The sequence below is a fragment of the Thamnophis sirtalis genome, unplaced genomic scaffold (assembly GCF_051295495.1).
Source record: "Thamnophis sirtalis isolate CommonGarterSnake01/CBP01778 unplaced genomic scaffold, rThaSir2_p1.2 scaffold_6, whole genome shotgun sequence".
Classification (NCBI taxonomy): Eukaryota; Metazoa; Chordata; class Lepidosauria; order Squamata; family Natricidae; genus Thamnophis; species Thamnophis sirtalis.
The window spans coordinates 47,225,155-47,244,031 of NW_028261386.1; the positions used below are offsets into that span (position 1 = coordinate 47,225,155).

Consider the following 18,877-nt stretch of genomic DNA (forward strand, 5'->3'; position numbering starts at 1 on the left):
GCTATGTAAGCACACAATAAAAACATTTATTCATAAAACGTTCCAACTTTTCTAAAAAAATTACATTAGTTCAAGGTTAAAGGGCATACCATTTCAAAGAGAACTTTGTTGTTTTCCCACTGCAGTTCGGTTAAAAAGAGACACGATTCTTGCCCAGAGATTGGCTTGTCACTAACTCACTTTTAATCAGACAAGATAAATGAAGTTTGACCATTATTCTCTTTCAGTAATGATTCTGATCCCATCAATTATTTGTCAACAGAATTTTAAGTGAACTATGCAATCTGCAATGTTGCTAAAAATGCATTTCTTAACATACTGCTGATTCTGCCTGCTTGTAAACATGTTGGTTTTTCAATATCAAATATTTGTCAAGGCACAGCCAAGAAGGAAAATATTTAGGAACTGGATTTATTCAGTTCCTGGATAAACAATAATTGGATAATCCAAAGTTTATTAATTTTGCTTATCTAAAAACAAATATCTCCATATGTGGACTCCAACAAGTGTCCTGCCTTTAACAAAGGATGTGACCCTGATGAATAATACTTTAAAATCCATAAAGTTTTCACAAATGTGTGATTTACAACTAATTTCCCATCTGGTGAAAGTATGTCAATCTTGACATAACATGACTACAACAATGACAATAAACCTTTCAAGAAAAAAGTTGACTTTTGAATCCATTCTGTTCAATTATTGTTTTAAGCATTAATTATCATTCAAATCCAGATTGGCATCTTTTAATTATATCAATGTATCTATGCATATTTTATAGTTAGAGAGAAATTCTAAGATTAATAACTAGGTCTATTAGAATGTATCTGTCCTATCCAAGAGCAGACATTTTATGGTGATGAAGGCAGAAAACACTTTCATTGATTCTTTTCACTCTGACCATCCATACTTCCATTTTAATTCTTAGCATTTGTGGAAGACTTATGATAGAAGGCAATGACAGTGGAGACTTCACTAGTACAAAGAGAAGCCCTTCAATACTGCAATTATTTTCATGAAAGTCTTTTCTATACACAGAGGAGTGCCACACATAAATCCAATACATTCCATGAACCACTGCTTGCCTGCCTTCCTTCCTTCTATCTTTTCTTCCCTCTTTCCTTCCTTCCTTCCCTCCCTCCTCATATCCTTCCATCCTCCCCCTTCTTTTATCTCAGCAAATTACTCTGGGCAATCTTAAAATAATAACAATGACATGACAATTACAAAAACTGAAATACAGAGCCAAGATATTTTCTTCCTTCTTTCCTTCCTTCCTTCCCTCCCTCCTCCTATCCTTCCATCCTCCCCCTTCTTTTATTTCAGCAAATTAGTCTGGGCAATCTTAAAATAAAAAATAAAAAAATGACGTGACAGTTACAAAAACTGAAATACAGAGCCAAGAGATATACATAAGTGACTAATACCATCAGGACATGGATCCCTTCATACATGGGGTCCCAGGTCTGGACACAAAACTAGATCTTTAGGGCCTTACAAAAGGCCAGCATGGTTGGGGACAACTTGATCTTTGGAGGGACAAAGTTCTATTACTATGATAGAAAAGACTGACCCATTTCAGTCAACATTCCTTAGCCTACTGGTCCTGGAGCATGCCAGTCCTGCTGAACTAGATCAAACAGGCAGAAACATTTAAGAGACAAGATGAACCTTTAAGTTCTCAGGCCAAGAAAAAGCTTGAAAGATGACAACGAACACCTTGAATTTCATCCAGAAGCACACTGGCAACCGATGCAGCTCATGAAGTATGGTGTCATATGTGCCATTTACTACCCTGAAGCTTTTGAATACTCTTCAAGGACATACCCTCAAACAGTGCATTAAAGTAGTCCAGATGGAAGGTCACAAGGGCATGAATCCAACCCTGTGTCACCCCAAAATTAGACGCCATGGTCTGAATCTTTTCAATGTTGATTGGAACCAGCGCTAAAGGAAGGAAGAGCAACAGCACACCATAGTTTTACCTAGCCTTCCAGAGTCAGTCCAAAGTGATACTAAGATTGGTAATATTGAAAGCCGCTGAGAGATCAAGAACAATAAAGATGGATGAACAACCCTGATTCCACTTTCATCAAATTAATACCATCGTGATCACATATCCAAACCTAAACCTAACTGAAAAAATCCATATAATTTGTTAATCCATACACCTCTGAAGATGCTCTAGGACCACCACATTCTCAACAACTGTTGCCAAAATGGGGAGTTTGGAAACTGGATGAGAATTATCCAGACTGCTTGATCAAGTAATGGATCCTTGAGAACAGAGTGCACTACTGCCTCTTTAAGGCCCACCAGGACCTTCCTTTATATGGTTAATTACTTTAAATACTTCATTCATTTCTCTGTTTCTGTATTGCTTTAAGATCAGAACATCAGTACATGAATACGCCAAATATGAAATCAATACATTATATGAAAGATGTAGAAACTTAACAACTGCCAAGAAATGCTTCCTATTTATTAAATTGAGTCTCTCTGCTAACCATTGTGTTGTTGAATCATTGAATTCTATGGCAAGTACAGGGACTTGGTAAATACACATCTCCCCAAAACACAAACTCTCTTAAAGAGATATTTGGAACATGTATTACTGCTGTTCACATTATTAATTATAAATAAAAACAATACACTTTACAATAGCAATGAAAAGCATCTCCTGACAGGGGAGACTGTTTGACAGCAGAACAGTATTAAATATATGCCTCACCTAGATTCTATCTATTTTAGCCATCAAACTTGCATACCTGAAATCTGATAATAAATTTTGATTGCAACTGATAGTTAACATAATGTGATTTAAATAGCTTTAACTTCTTTATTAATGAAGTGCCAGTTTTTGACATTTCAACCTTTTGCTTAAACACAATTTCCAAATTAAAGTATAAAATGTTATTTACATTGGATCCACACTTTTCTATTTGTTCAAACATTCAAGGGCTATACATAGAATTTGTTTTCCAACTGTATCCCTATTATAATAACTTGATTAGGTTGAGAAATCATGATTAAGTTTGTAAGACATTTACTTGTCAAGGCCAATGTTAGTATTAACATGCAAACACTCAGTCAACTGTGGTTAGAGACAGACTGTTTTAATCCATGGTAGCAGGTTTAGCTATAGCTAAAGTCAACCACACCATGTGAACAACAAAATCCAGTTAAAAGTCAAGGAATTGCTCAACCCCTTCTACCCAAATCACCAAGAAAAAAACGAGGTCATTCAAGCTGGATGTTACAGAATTTATCTCCCTCTCATTAACTAGCTGTAAAGTAAAACAACACTTCTTGTCCTATAAGACCTAAACAACCAGCAATTACTCTAAATCAGGGTTGTCAAACTCGCGGCCTATGGGCCAGATGCATCACGCGCTGGCCACGCCCACACCTGGTTTAGCAAAGGGGAAAAAGTCCCAATACATCACATGATGCTCCCATGTTGATGCAAGTTTGACACTCCTACTCTAAATGAATGTTTTAAAAAACCACTTATTGAAGTCTTTATACCTAAGCTTTAAAAACATTCATACACAATTTAGTTTTCTCTCAATAAATCAGTTATGCAAAAGAGACCTAGTCATGGCTTTGGAGACTCAATGTGCATCTTAGAAAATGTCTGGATCAGCTGGCACACATTATTCACTCTCATTTCTGCTTCAGTCTTCCATTCACCACCACTACCAGCAGCCGTTTACAGGGCACTTCCATACATATCTATATAGAGTTTATTTGGTTTGCAATCAACAAGAGGATAACAAAATAACATGTTTATACTTTCCAGGCACTTGTAGGCCAAAGAATGAATGAAAAGATATAAAATCATTAAACAAGTTTATAAAGTAACAAATGGCTATAATGATAAAGCAGAACTGGGAATCCCTTTTCAAAATTAGGATGACTTTGTTGGCTAAGAAAAGAAAAACCATTTGCTTTATATGCTCTACTGTATTTTCTAATAAAGAACACTAACTCAAGTAGAAAGAGTAGTACCAAAAACATATCCGAGACTGATACTATTTCCCACAATGAGCAGGTACATGATCACCCTTGCCTGGGACTAGTATTAAATCTTCTCTCCAGCAATGAAGACAGAATAACATCATAATATAAGGAATCTAAGGATTCTCTTATGAATTGTATAATTGGCATTGGCTAGATAAATAGCATAGGGGAGAGAGCTTCTAAACATGCACTATACTAAGAGGAGAAAAATCTTTTGAATATTGTTATCAAGGGTGTCCTGCTTCAGCAATGGGCTCTTTTGAGGCAAATCAAGGTCAAATATTGAACTAATAAAAACGGTACATCCCAATCTATACCCATCTTCCATTGTGACAAACAATTATCCTGTAAACACAGACAGCTGGTTTACTAGTGAAGGCACTGAAATAGGAATGAGGAAATGCGACAGGAATTTTGGAGACAATTATTACTTCCATTTTGTCATACTTGACAAATATTTCCTTTCTACAAGGAAAAGGCCCAGAGTGTTCACATGAGTCCCAGTTGCATTGTACAGAAGATATACTCACCACATAACAGGATTGAAGAGGGCCTTGTGGTCAACAATAAGCAAAACTCATGTTTGTCATGGCTACACCAGAGAATTAATATTAAAGTTCAAAAACATCCTTGCTGCATCACTTTTTGAATAGGGATTAAATGTTTGATGCCCTATGGAGCTATAAAGAACCAACAACGTCTTAATCAACAAAAGGATTTATCAATCAATGGAGAAAGAACCTAATTTTTTAATCTATCTCTGGAGATTCACTCTAAAATCTGGCTCTTCCTTGCAAAATATACACAGTTAGGAACACAAGCATGCAAACTGAAACACATAAGCCTGTGTGCATGAGGCATCTTTCTACTATCCACAGTTAAAACATTTCCTCATCTACATTGCAGTGGAGTGTATAGTAATAATAATTTCTATTTCCCAAGAAGGAAGCAATTCATACAAAGATAATCACCGTAATCTATTAATGGTGAAAAAAGTAAGGTTCTACATTTAGGCAAGAAAAACAAAATGCACAGGTACAGTATATGTGGTACCTTTCTCAAAAGTAGTAACTGTGTGAGGGATCTTGGAGTTCTAGTGGACCAGTGGTGGGATACGACTGGTACGCCCCTGTACAGGAATGTACTGGTGCCTGCTGGGAGCACCAGGTACCATTCTTGTACAGTGTTCTGGAGGGTCCACCCACCCACCCGCCCTCCTTACCTGTTTTTGAGCCAATCGGGGCTTTCATGCATGCACATGGAGCATACACCACCTGCGCAATGCTCTGTCGAGCAGCTGGACCATCGCGGGTGGTCGTGACCTGACAAATGCGTGCCCGCCAAAAGCACGCCGACAAACCACAGCGTGAAAACAGTGAGTTTGAAATCGCGCCCACAACAGCAAACAGCGCGCCGACAACAGCGCGCCGACAAAACTACAATTAGGGTTAAGGTAAGGGTTAGGGTTAGGGTTAGGGTTTGGGGTTAGGGTTATTACCTTGTTTTTGTGTTTTTTGTTGATGGCGCGCTTTTGTCGGTGCACTGTCAGCGCGCTGTTGTGGGTGCGATTTAAAACTCACTGTTTTCTCACCGCGGTTTTGACTGCACGCTTTTTTTTTGCGCGCATTTGTCGGTGAACCGCGGGTGGTAAGTACGCATGCATGTGCTGTGCATGTGCTGTGCATGTGCTGTGCACGTGCATGTGGTGGATGCCCGGCCCCATTGCACTGTACTGGTTGCAACGGGATCTGGAACCCACCACTGTAGTGGACAATAATATAAATATGAGCCAGCAGTGTGCAGCAGCTGCCACAAAAGCCGACACAGTTCCAGGCTGCATAAACAGAGGGATAGAATCAAGATCATGTGAAATGTTAATACCATTTTATAATGCCTTGGTAAGGCCACACTTGGAATACTGCATCCAGTTTTAATTGCCACAATATAAACAAGATGTTGAGACTCTAGAAAGAGTGTAGAGAAGAGCAACAAAGATGATTAGGGGATAGGAAGCTAAAACATATGAAGAACGGTTGCTGAAATTAGGTATGTCTAGTTTGATGAAAAGAAGGACTAGGGGAGACATGATAGCAGTGTTCCAATGTTTCAGAGGTTGCCACAAAGAAGAGGGAGTCAAACTATTCTCCAAAGCACCTGATAGCAGGACAAGAAGCAATGGGTGGAAACTAATCAAGGAGAGAAGCAACCTAGAACTAAGGAGAAAATACATGATTGTTAGAACAATTAATCAATGGAACAACTTGCCTCCAAAAGTTGTAAATGCTCCAATACTGAAAGTTTTAAAGAAGAAATTGGATAACCATTTGTGTGAAATGGTATAGGGTTTCCTGCCTAAGCAGGAGGTTGTACTAGAAGACCTCTAAGGTCCTTCCAACTAAGGTCCCTTGGAGTGCAGGAGACATCCCAAATCTGATTCTATTATATCCCATACTAGAGAATAACTTCTGGACTTAGCAGCTTGCCCATTCCACCCAGTTGATATTGCATACAATGTTTCTTCATATCCACATTGCAAAACATGACACAAAGGGATGATTACTTATCTTATCAAGCTTCTGAACAGTAAATAGATGTGGCAGTATCTTATTTTATGTAATGAATAAATGAATGAATGATAAAGAACACCATATTCCTAGATTATAAGAAAAATGAATGAGTAAAGTTGTAACAACACTAAATAATGCAGAAGGCAAAAGCTCAAAATAATTAGTCCAAGATGGTTATTGTGCACAACTTAGAAAATTGACCTCAAATCTATATTCCATTATATTTAGCTGGCTACTATTTTGTTTAGCCATGGATTTCCATGGCCAAATTATACCTATTCCCTGTTTGTCCCAAAGGTGCTTTTTCAAGAGGCAACTGGACTTTCTTATTTTTCTTTGAAGACGTTCTGCTTCTCATCTAAGAAAAATCTTCTCAGATGAGAAGCGAAACATCTTCAAAAGAAAACCAGGAAGTCCAGCTGCCTCTTGAAAAAGCACCTTTGGGACAACCATGACCTGGATGGCTGAGAATCTCCATAAATATTCCCTGTCTGTTCACAGAAAAAAATCCCATCCACCATAATGGCCATTTCCACCTGCCACGGTGATTGCAGCAGGCATAACCTGAGCATCATAAACACTCAGCTTGGAGAGGGGTAGAGAAGATAGTCCCTTGATACTTCTAGGGCCCAGGTAATCAGCTGTCCAAATCATCAAAATTTTTGACTGAGGCAGGTATTATCTGGATTAAGCTACTACAAGTGAGCTTCCATGCTACCTGTTTAATTAGTTCTCCCAACACCATACCTATTTGAAATAGAAATGATAACAGTAGTTCATAAATAAAGTTTAGTAATTAGCAAGAGAAATGATATCAGGCATGTAGTGCAATCAAACAGGTAATCTACAAATGTTGCCGAAACAGTAAGTAAACCTGTACCAAGAAGTATTTCTGAGATTACATAAAAACAGTGTTATAACATTAGTGTGCCATTTGCTTTCTATGAACCCAAAAGAAATTATGTCTATTATTATGTTTGATTTTACTGGTTGACTAACCATCTGCCAGCTACTTACATTACACCTTCTTTCTCAGGTTTCAACCATACAGTTAAAGTAAACGAAACAGCAAGCTTCCGAGGACAAGGAGTGGAAAAACAACCTTTTTCAGCATGAAAAAGAATACTCGTGTTGCTGAAAGATCCAGGAGGCACATCGTTTTGATCTTGCTGGAGAACATTCCCCAAGCTTTCTGAGAGAATGGCAGCATAGGAAGCAGGAGATGACCTATACAAACACTTCTGAATACAAAATTGCGGAATACAGAAGTTCATACTTTCAACAACAGCTGAACTTTGACAAAAAGTACTCCTTTCTGGCAATCCACAGGTCGCTTGGGTTGGCACAATGGAAATGTTCTTGAAAGCACCCACATTTTCAAGACTTGGGAAATGTCCCTGTGAACTGGCAAGAGGTAAGGTTGTATAATAAACAGTGATGGATGTTGCAATGGCATGAAGCAGGAAACCACAGTGCAGAACCAGGCAAATCATGTTTATAGGCAGGCTGCTTCTTGATAAGGCGCTCTAAATAAATAATGACCGCTGCATCAGTGGAAATGGCCTTGGGCAGCTAGTTGAGAGATGATGCAGCATTTCTCCTTAATTTGAAATCCTGGCAGTGTTGAGTTTCTTAAGTCGAGTGACATATACTGGGAGCACGGTAATACCTAGAAATAATACAAAAATATTTAAAGGGAATTGGTGCTTTATACCATAAGCAGATATACATACAATTCAGGCCAGACTGACCTAGATCTGTCAGGGAGGGAAAACCAATTGAAACTGAAAAGTCACTTGCAAATCTTGACATATTCACTACAATGGTATATCTCTTGACTTATACTGTATGGTAATAACACCATGTAAATGAGGTGGCATGGCTGTCTAAGACAAACAGAGAGCATACAACCTCTTTATTTACCAATACAGCAGGATTGTTTTAAGACAGATGATAGAATATTTTTAAATTTAAATTCTCCATGAATATCTGAAACAACTTTGCATTCTGCTGTGCATTAAAAACTCTTTTGATTCCAGCTGTAGAGCTACTAAAACCCACTTAGTTACTCCGTAACTGCAACTTTTATCAGTTCTGCGTCTGAAATATGCAGGCACTTCAACCACACAGTATTTAATCATTGGGTTTATGCTGCGAAAAGCAAATCGCCTAGCAATCTATTTATAAATGTGTACCCAATCCATTTTAAAAAGATACTCAAAACATAAAAAGGCACAAACATACAACTTTAAATTTGCAAAGCATTTTGTGTCTTACCCCAATTGTCCATTTCATGCAGCTCCTTTTAGCCTTTAGCAAAGCTGATTAAACCGTATCACCATCTGTCTTGTTTGACTGTCTTCCTAGTAAAACTCTGCTCTTTTCTGACATTGAAGATAGAGCCTATGTCTGATATACAGGTAAAGCTAATGCCACATCACTGTAAATGATAAGTACCTTTTACTTGTTATTTAACTGAGGAGCCGGACTACTCAAATGTTCAGGTTAATAACTGGCTCATATGTCAAGAAGGCTAGGTTTGGTTACCTGGCAACTCCAGTAATTCCTTTCAGCTGGCTTGATAGGACACAGTAGAAGCAACACTTGTGTGCAGGTGAAGGTCAGGCTATAAGCACTTTAAGTCGGATGCCAGAGAACTGTCTGCTTATTTCTGGCTCTTTAACAGTATGAGAAAATGGCTGAAATCCTCAGGCCAGCTGCCATTTGAAGGCAGCAACCTTAACCTGATCCTGGATTGTTTGGGGACGTGTTTCAACATTTTCTAACCACTTTCATAGATAGATGGGAGGGAGAGAAGGAGAGGCAAACCAGTGGAAAACTCTGCCAGATTCAAAGGATAAAATATTTAATAAAGTCATGGGCAGGACATGCACACCTAATAGGCTCTTATGCTCCTTCCTTGCCCTCAGGGCCTTCTGATTTCCATGTCATATGTTTTGCCTTGGAATAAGAAAGGGAGCCATCAAAATGGCAAGCAAGGCTTCCTTATCAAAAGAGAGGGAATTTCTCAATATTTTCTTCTGTGGCAGTGAAATAAATAATTATTATTCATGATTTGCAAATGTATTCGTGATATTTGAAATTAAATACATTTCCTTGTCTTTCAAATTCTAGAAAGAGCACCACTTATGAATAATTGGAATTGTCGGAACCAACTCAAGGCACAATGGCTTCTCTCTCCTCTAAGGCAGGAAAACTGTAGTGTTGAAATAACAACAACAGAATGATGGAAACGTAATCAAAGCCATCAATTCGCAGGCAGTAGCAATTATTTGGTACACTACAGTCCCTGGCATTCAAATGGATGGTAATAAAATTTTCAATCTATCTCCATGGAAAAGACAAGTGCAGGGATCCCAACCCTTGGTCTGTGGACTGGCATTGGGCAGCAACTGGGCCACGCAAGCAAGCAAAGCCCCATCTGGGGGATGTAGGCAGCACACAAAACTATGCCCCCTCCATTGCACGGAAAAACCTTTCTCCACAGAACCGGTCCCTGATGCCCAAAAGGTTGGGGGCCGCTGGTCTAGTGGTTTTTTTGTTTTGCTATTTATAATTACCTTAATTTAGGGTAAGCACGCAAGGAGGCAAGTTATTAAAATACATTTCTAATTGAAGAAATAGGCATCCTAATAATAAAAGAGGCTCAATATAAATAAATACACACATGTAAAAAAATCAAATCCACTTGATTTTTTTTCCTGTGGCATCTGACCTGGAATACGGCCTTGAAGTTGTTAGAGGGAAGAATTAGATGAATAGAGCGCTAAAACAAAACCACATCCAAGCAAAGTTTCGGTTAACTCAAGGAGACAACCAATAAGATTAGAAACTGAAAATTTTGGCCAAAGCTTGTAACCTTTTCTTCTGAAGATGTATTGCTAATAATGAGGAGACTTCTAAGACTTTATAAACCTAAATAATTTATTGAAAGAGTTTACTACATTCAGGAGTCTTTTGGGGTGCTGCATTCATGCTTGAGATGACTCTTCACATTTCAATATAGGGATTATGCATGTCATTAGGTAATGCACTGCTACAATCAAGACACTGTAGTACAATGAAGAATTTTTTTGACACTATAATTTTACCTGAGATTTTTTTGTACTTTGCTATTGTCATCTGGGCTTTCCCCTCCCTCTCCCAATTTCCCAATCTAGTAGATATTCCTCAGATTTCCATAGTTTCCTATTGAAGAACCGATCAGTCCAACACTGATACATTTATGAACCACAGTCAAGAGCAGTTACTGGTAGTCCTCATCTTATGATCAGTTGCTTAGCAAAGATTCAAAGTTACAACATACTTAAGACCCAAATCTAGCATTCTGACAGGTGCTCCCACCCTTTAGTCATGTGACTGCATGTTGAGTGCTCAGCAACTGGTCTAATTTATAGCCATTTGCAATGTCCTAGGGTCATATGACCATGTTTTACTATAGTTTTGCCCAAAGCCAGAATTTACTTCTAGTTTTTGGCAAAACTAGCCCATAGCAAACTGTTGGTACACTTAACAATCCCACAATGACCGCCACAAGAAAGGTTGTGGAATAGGGTTGGTCACATGAGTGACCATATTTATGACCATCACAAGTTAAAACCAGGATGTACAGGCTTCATAACAGTCATAACTCAAGGACTACCTGCAGTTTCTGCCAGCTAACTAATCTACATTCACCAAACTGTTCATTTCTTAGCACTCCATTTTGGGACTACTTTAGAAAAATAAACTAGAGTAGATAATTTTGTTTTATTTGATCTATGAAAACATTGATTCAATGTATAGCTATTTGGGAAAAAAGTCCTATAGAACATTTTGAAAAGAAATAAAAACTAAACATATATGTATAAAACCCCATATATAAGTTATATAGTTCTAATTATTATATTTTGATGTTATCTGTAGCTTAGAATGTTGCAGAGAAAAGAAACTAAGATTACAAGAGAACAACTAATCTCAGAAGCAAAATTATGGCACTCAGGACATTTCAGCTCAGAAAAAGAGAAGAATGAAGCATAGCATAGAAATATGTAAACATGTTTGATGTGAAGGATATACCTAAGTTGTTTTATCTTTATCATTCAACTAAAGTACGTAAATGATTTACAAATTCAAAGGAAACAAACAATACTTTTTTGCACTAAATTTAATAGTCGAACAGATTTCTCCATCATTGTGTGTGTGTGTGTGTGTGTGTGTGTGTGTGTGTGTGTGTGTGTATGTATGTATGTATGTATGTATGTATGAATGTATGTATGTATGTATGTATTGTTGTTTGGGGACAGTTGCATACTGTAAGTGTTCCATTTGTATTTTTGCAAATGTAACATTCTGGCTAGGGGGCACTCGAACACAAAACAGGAAGTTGGACCAACAACATGCAGTTGTGGTTTGGGAGGTGTGCACGTTGACCCCTCTGTAGCCATCTGCAACCAATGCTTACCCATCAATCCCATCACAGCCTAGGTATGCGGTGACACCTACAGGCAGTTGCAGGCATCTCGAAATCAGCCTTTATATTATGATTGCCTTCAGCCAACATTAGAGAGCTTTAAAATGAATTATACAAATAATGGGTGAAATGCTCTAGGTCGCAAAGCCATTGTTTACTATTTTAATATATATATTTTCTAATTTCTGAGTCAAAATGCTTAAGAGTCTAAGGGGCCTAAGAGTTTTCATAACCTGCTCTGGATTTCCAGCTAGCATCTGTGGGATTGCCTGCTGGTCTATATAAGCCTCTGACAGATTCAACCAAACTCTATATATTTTTCTTATGAATTTCTTCTATGGACTGGAGTTCCTTGGACAGTTACTTAGAAGTTATGGATGGATTTCTTTGCTCCCGGTCAGAAGCCTGATGGACGATCAAGTACTGCATAGCAAAAAGTTTCCTCCCAATAGTCAATCTTGTGAATATCTTGATTGCGTTGTGGCCTGTCAGCCGCTGGCCCCTCCAGCAGCTGAATCAGAGGAGTAGACAGTGTGGGAGTCAGGGTCAGCATCAAGGTAACCTGAGAGCTCTGAGGAAGAAGAGGGAATGAGCTGAGAGCTGGCAGAGAGAAAGAGAGACATAGGCGAAGCCTGGGCCATCCATCAGTCTTCAGATGGAGAATCCACAGCCCCCAGGTCTGGAGGTGGATGATGAGGAAGAGGAGGAATAACTATGTCCAGTGCCTGATGCACAACGTGCAGAAGGCAGAGGAAAGGAGAGTAGTGGAAATCCATGGGCCAATCCTTGGGAAGGAAAAGCCACCACTGCTAGCGAAGCCTCACCCTAGTTCTGTGAACAAAAGGCAGGGGGTGGAGATGAATAGATGTGACAGACAGCTATTCATCTTCTGGCTGGATGGACTTGTTAGCCTGCATTGAGAGAGAATTTTTTTGCCAGGGCTGCCAGCACTCTTAATAAAAGAATCTTTGAGTTAACTTCAGAGAGTTTGTCATGTTTAGGGAGCTGGGTCAGAACAGATTGCCTTAGAAACTATAGAATCATACATTCCTGATGGCTCACATTCCCCATATAATTGCTCAGTGACATCATTAATAAGTATGATATACACTTTAAAAGGGTAACTAATAAACATTGCAATTTTCTTGGCAAACATTTTTTGCTTGGTATAAGTTCGTGAGCATAATTGATTTTCTTGAAGGCAACAAAAATTTTCAAAATGACAGCAGAAGCCCTCTTTCATTAAATTTATTTAAGCAAATCTGTAATACATTAAGCAGGTATTGACTAAATGACCTCCAAATGTGCTTAACTCTATGATTGTATAACCCGAGTCCTTGTTTCTAAGGATACTTGAAAAAAAATGATGTGGAGGGACTCTCCAGTAATTTCAAGTAATACAATCAATTCTAGCAGTAAATTGGACAAATGACCATCTCGTCCCGAGCTGCTGAGAAAAGCCTATGAGCCAAGATCATCCTGGGCAGAGCAGGTTATTTGCAAAGCATTACCAAAAGTGAAAGATGGGAGAGCAATTGGAGGGAGGGGGGAATAAAAGCTTTCTTCTCCCTTTGACTATTTTTTTCCACTCCAGTCACTCCTCAACAGTGACAGTCTCTGTTAAAAATTCTGAGATAAGAGGTGTTTATAGTTTATATGTAACCTCTGGCAATACTGTCTTTTTAATATTAGAATTAAAACCTGAACACCTCAATTCATAACTGATCCTTCCATCCATCCCTTTGGCTTTGTATTCTGTTCACCCAATTTTAGCTCTTTCCAAAATTCTAATAATGTGTTTACTATTCAGAGTTTATTGCACTATTTTACATATAGGAATAGATCGCTGTAAATGCTGAAGCAGTGACTTTCAACATTCATGCTGTCTTTGCTACTAACCCAAGTCTTATAGTAGCATTTCTTATTTTGTTTATTTTATTCCTAAGAAGTTACTTAGTAGAACATTTTGGATTAATTTCAACAAAACATCCAATAAAAATTCTGGAAACGTTGACGCTAAGAAATAAAACTTCTAAGTCTGTACATTTTAAATAGTTGGAGGAGAAGGTAGGTAATGACAACACAGAAATAAATAATAACTTGTGTTTAAAAAGGAAATAAATTCAGCATAAATGAAGGAGATAAATATAAGGAAAAGGTTTCTCGCGGAGCAGAAGGTAGCAGTAGAAAATGCTTAATGGATCTGTTAAGAACCTTTTAATAGCTCTGAAAATTCTGTTCAGCACACACAGCATCTTTCAGCACCAGTATTTCCTTTGTAACTAAAGAAGCAAGCTAAAGCTTTTTTTGAAACTACATGATCTTGAAGAACCTCTTCCTCTAATAAAGTACAGAATTTCTTTCCATTATTACACAAGGACAAATTGTGAACAATCTCCATGTAACTAATCCTAAAGTAGACTGGTTGGTGATTTTCCCTAGTATGTCACACAAATTAGATTTGTGTATGTTTCTTTGGCCAGTCTATATTTCCTAATCTGTTGAAGATAGCTAATTTTGTTTGCTTGAGACCAACAACTCAAAATGGGTTTAAGCCTATGGGTTTAAAGTTGGGTATTGAATGATAGATACCTCTTATTTTTTATTCTATCCAAATTCAGTGTTATATTATAGTTACATCACTTAGTTTGGCTGGCTATCTAATTATCTAGAAGGAAGAATTACTAGAGAAGTAAAAAACACTTGTCTAACTTGAGGGCTGGCGCTACTACTAATACTACTACTGTTTAGCTTTTCCTGGCAATTTTAATAAAATGCGTGGATTTAAAGAAGCAACCAGCATATATGACCTACAAAATGTCCCTGTTGATAACAAAAGTTTTTTATTATATGCAGCTGAACAACATAATTTTCTCTCTAATTTAGGGCTGTCAAACTCGTGGCCCACAGACCGGGTACATCACGTGCTGGCCACGCCCATGCACGATTTAGTGAAGGGGGAAAAAGTCACGATACATCATGTGATGACACCGTGATGATGCACGTTTAACACTAACACCTAACTCTAACCTTAACCCTAACCCTGCTCTAATTGTTCTCCCATCTTTCCCTTTACAATGTGCAACAATCCAGTTGGCAATTCAGTTTGGGACTGAAACTAAATCTAATATTTTACAATGGAGTGGCCATAGCAGAAAGACTTTTCCTTGGGATAAAAGGGGGGACACCCACACTGCATTCACATTAGTGGCTTGTACAAGAAAGTCACATTGGTATAGCAGCATATCTGCAGAGAAGGTGGGGAAAATATTAATCGCCTATAAATGATTTTCTGACTTCTTCAACAAATCAGACTTAAAAATATAATTACGAATTATATATTAAGAATTAAGTCCAAATGCAGGCATAATGTTAGCCTCATAGGATATTTCCAGAAAGTGATATGATAAGACTACCAGTTTTACTTTAATCAAGAAATAGAAAAATCTTGCCCAGGTAACTCTAAAAATATATCAATCTGATTCAATTCAGCATGGGATTGGAGAAAAAGATGGATATAATCTATTTTAGTCAGATATAATAATCATATAAATGGGATGAAATTTGGGAGCAAATTTATGAAAACTGAAATCTCTGCCCAATTTCACAGAAATTACTTTAATATATTTCAAGGTACGATTCCTTAATTTTTAAGATTCTATAACTGTGTTAGAAAGTGATGAAATCTGGAGCAATTGTAAACATTTTCATCATGAACCACTCTACCAAATTTCAAACATTAAATAACCTGAGTAATTTAGAGTACATTGAATGATGAAGTCAAATCACAAAACTACCACAGTTTACAAAACTGTCAACCAACCATTCAAGACACATGACTAAGCAACAGTGACTAAGCAACCAAATGGTAATCTCTCAATCCCAAAGAACTCTCTATCTTCCAAGATGCTGCATTTAACAGCAATCAATGATAATAACAATATAAGAGTCATTTTCATATTAAGACAAGAGTTCTTGATAAGTCAAACCAATATTATTCTTTCTTCCTTCCAGGGCAATTTTGTTCCATACCTATTGATCAATAAACCCACGTTCACTTCTGTTCCATGAATATTTACTCTTTCTAGAGAAGCATGAAAACACAAGTACATTCAATTGTAACAAGAAACAATATTTTCCAACAATTCAGTCAGCTGCAGCGATTCTTAGCCATTCCTGTTTCTGTCTTCCATTCCCCCCCCTTCTTGCAGTGGTATATCATGTAACAGAAGAGAAAGTAAGCTGGCTATTAAATCCAGGCAGCCAATCATCTACCTCCTTGTGGTTCCAATGACACATGAGAGTACAAGATGGTCATTGCCTAAAGTTGTGGACTTTACAGAAACTACAGGATTCAGTATCCAATCCAGCTCCAGATTTCAGGCATATATTGTTCATCAGGGAAAGAAAAACACTACGTTAGTGTTTCCTGTCTGTAAGGAGTAGAATGATCAACCCTGACTGGTCTTTAGAAGACCAGATCCTGAAGATGAAACTTAAAGACTTTGGCTACCTAATGAGAAGGAAGGACTCACTAGAGAAAAGCCTAATGTTGGGAAAGATTGAAGGCAAAAGAAGGGGACAACAAAGAATGAGGTGGATGGATGGAGTCACTGAAACAGTAGGTGTGAGCTTAAATGGACTTCAGAGGATGGTAAAGGACAGGAAGGCCTGGAGGAATGTTGTCCTTGGGGTTGCAATGGATCAGACATGACTATGCAACTAACAACAACAACTACTACTACTACAAAGGAGTAGAATGATCAATCTGCAGCAGAACCTATGCTCAAATGGAATGACTTGGATTTGACCCTAAGGAGAGAGGAAAATAATGCAACTCTGAAAATTCTTCTTCCAAGGATTGAGAAAATACAATAGTGGGATCTTTTGCAAACACTTGGAAGATAAAGGTCAGTGAAAAATGCCAGCTGGTGAATAGAACATAAATATTCTTCATCGTTCAGCTATGAAAAATACCAACACTTATTTCTTAGTGTGTCTTACAGAATGTTGAATGGTTTGAGAGTGGAAACCTGCTAGAATAATGTGGAAGATAAAAAACAGATGCCAGATGGGAGACTAAAGAAATGCCTGAGGTCAACATGTAAGAACATGAGGAAATCTGAAGGCCAATATGTGCAAACATTCTGGTAGATGAAGTAAAGAGTATAATCCACACAATGAGATAATGCATCCTTTTCATGTAATTAAAAATATATATCTTCATCTAAAATTTCAAAAATACAGTCAGCATAAGCTCTAATATTAATAGGGTGAGCAAATATTATTATCCTATTTAATCACAAGTGATTTAATGACCCTTATCTGATTATACAGCCATCCCAAGCAACACTATTAAAATAAATAAATAGAACATTAAAAGGTTTTTATCCGGTAAGCTGCTTGAAAATATCCAAATTAAATGGTACGAAGAAGGGGGGAGGTGGGATTCATCAATTTTAATGGTATCTAAACATTTAAAATCATGACGGGTGTGTGTATCACACTGACCAGTGTTAATAATAAGTAGGTCTCAAGCTGCTTCCAGTAACAACTGAGGGAAAATACCTACTGACTTGTGCAGCAGGAAATGCATTGGTCTCTGACATATGTGCCTATCAGTCTTACCCACACTATATTGCTCTCTGCCATTCTGGATTGTTTCCATCAGCTCATCAAAATAAAGATGAATTTACTCAGTAATTATTGTAGGCCAAAGAGAAGATCAAGAGGATACATTACAGAACACCGGTACCTGTTTCCTAGGTGCTGTGCCAAATGAGTCCAGCACCAATTTAGTTTAGCATCCGATTGGACAAGATTCCCTCTTTGAGGTAAGAGCTCCCCCAATCCTAAAGTATGGAAACTACCTAATCCTATAGCCTTGAAGATATTGTCCAGAGGAATGATATAAACTAAAATACATACAGACCATGCAGGTCTATGATTCCAGAATCTGATGACTTCCCTGCTTCTCTACTTTTCGTATTATTATTTGTAGAAAAAGAAATTTATTCTTCTTCTCTTTCTCTTCTGTCATAATAGATGTGTGATTATAGGGGATTTGACAGAAAGTTCTCCAGCTGGACAGACATGGGAGATGTGGGCTTCTAAGAGTCTCACATGAACCCTGTCTGACAAACCATCTCCAAAGATTCTTTTGAATCAGAACCCCCACTGGAGGTCGGGGCAAAGAAAGGCAGTGTCTCATCAGACCCTGAGAGAAACAAAAGATCTCTTGTGGGTTAGAGATTTGCCTATGAATCACATTTGGGGCAGCAGCCTTCATGTCTGACAAGATGCTGACCTTTTTGTCAAAATAAGTTTGAAACAGGCAGAGACCGGGAGAGATAAAAGACCTGGTAGGAGAATTTAACTAACCTACAACTATAAATTAAATCTGGAAAAAGCAAAGAAATTTTGATAACATAAATAATACTGATGGTCAGATTGGGACTTTTTTTTCCCTAAAAGAAAAAGAACAAAGGAAGGTGGAGGGTTGTAACACCAGCCCCCCTGGAAGTTCTTTGCACTTTCAAACAGAAGAACAGAAAGCAGAGCAGTTACAAACCCACATAATTATAATGTTAAATTTGGTTTTGGATCTTAAACAGAAACCAATATTTTTACTTTGTTTGAATTCCTTCCAGCTAAAATAATCAAGAAAAAAGCATGTTTTTCTTCTGAACCCACTCAATATAAACTCTAATTTGGTCTCGGATATCAAATAGAAACCAAATATTTTGATCTCTTTTTCTCTGATAATGCATAATCTAACCTTGACTGTGTGGGAAGTTTTAATTAACCAACTACCATA

General features: G+C 37.7%; 1 protein-coding gene across 1 annotated transcript in view; it reads right to left on the minus strand.

The window, feature by feature from the left end:
• Positions 1-8,080, minus strand: part of USH2A (usherin) — a 461,429-nt gene extending 453,349 nt beyond the window's left edge. The window contains exon 1 of the mRNA XM_087718552.1: positions 7,605-8,080. Within this exon, the coding sequence (XP_087574678.1) occupies positions 7,605-8,080 (476 nt within the window). The remainder of the gene's footprint in view (positions 1-7,604) is intronic.
• Between the last annotated feature and the right edge of the window lie 10,797 nt (positions 8,081-18,877).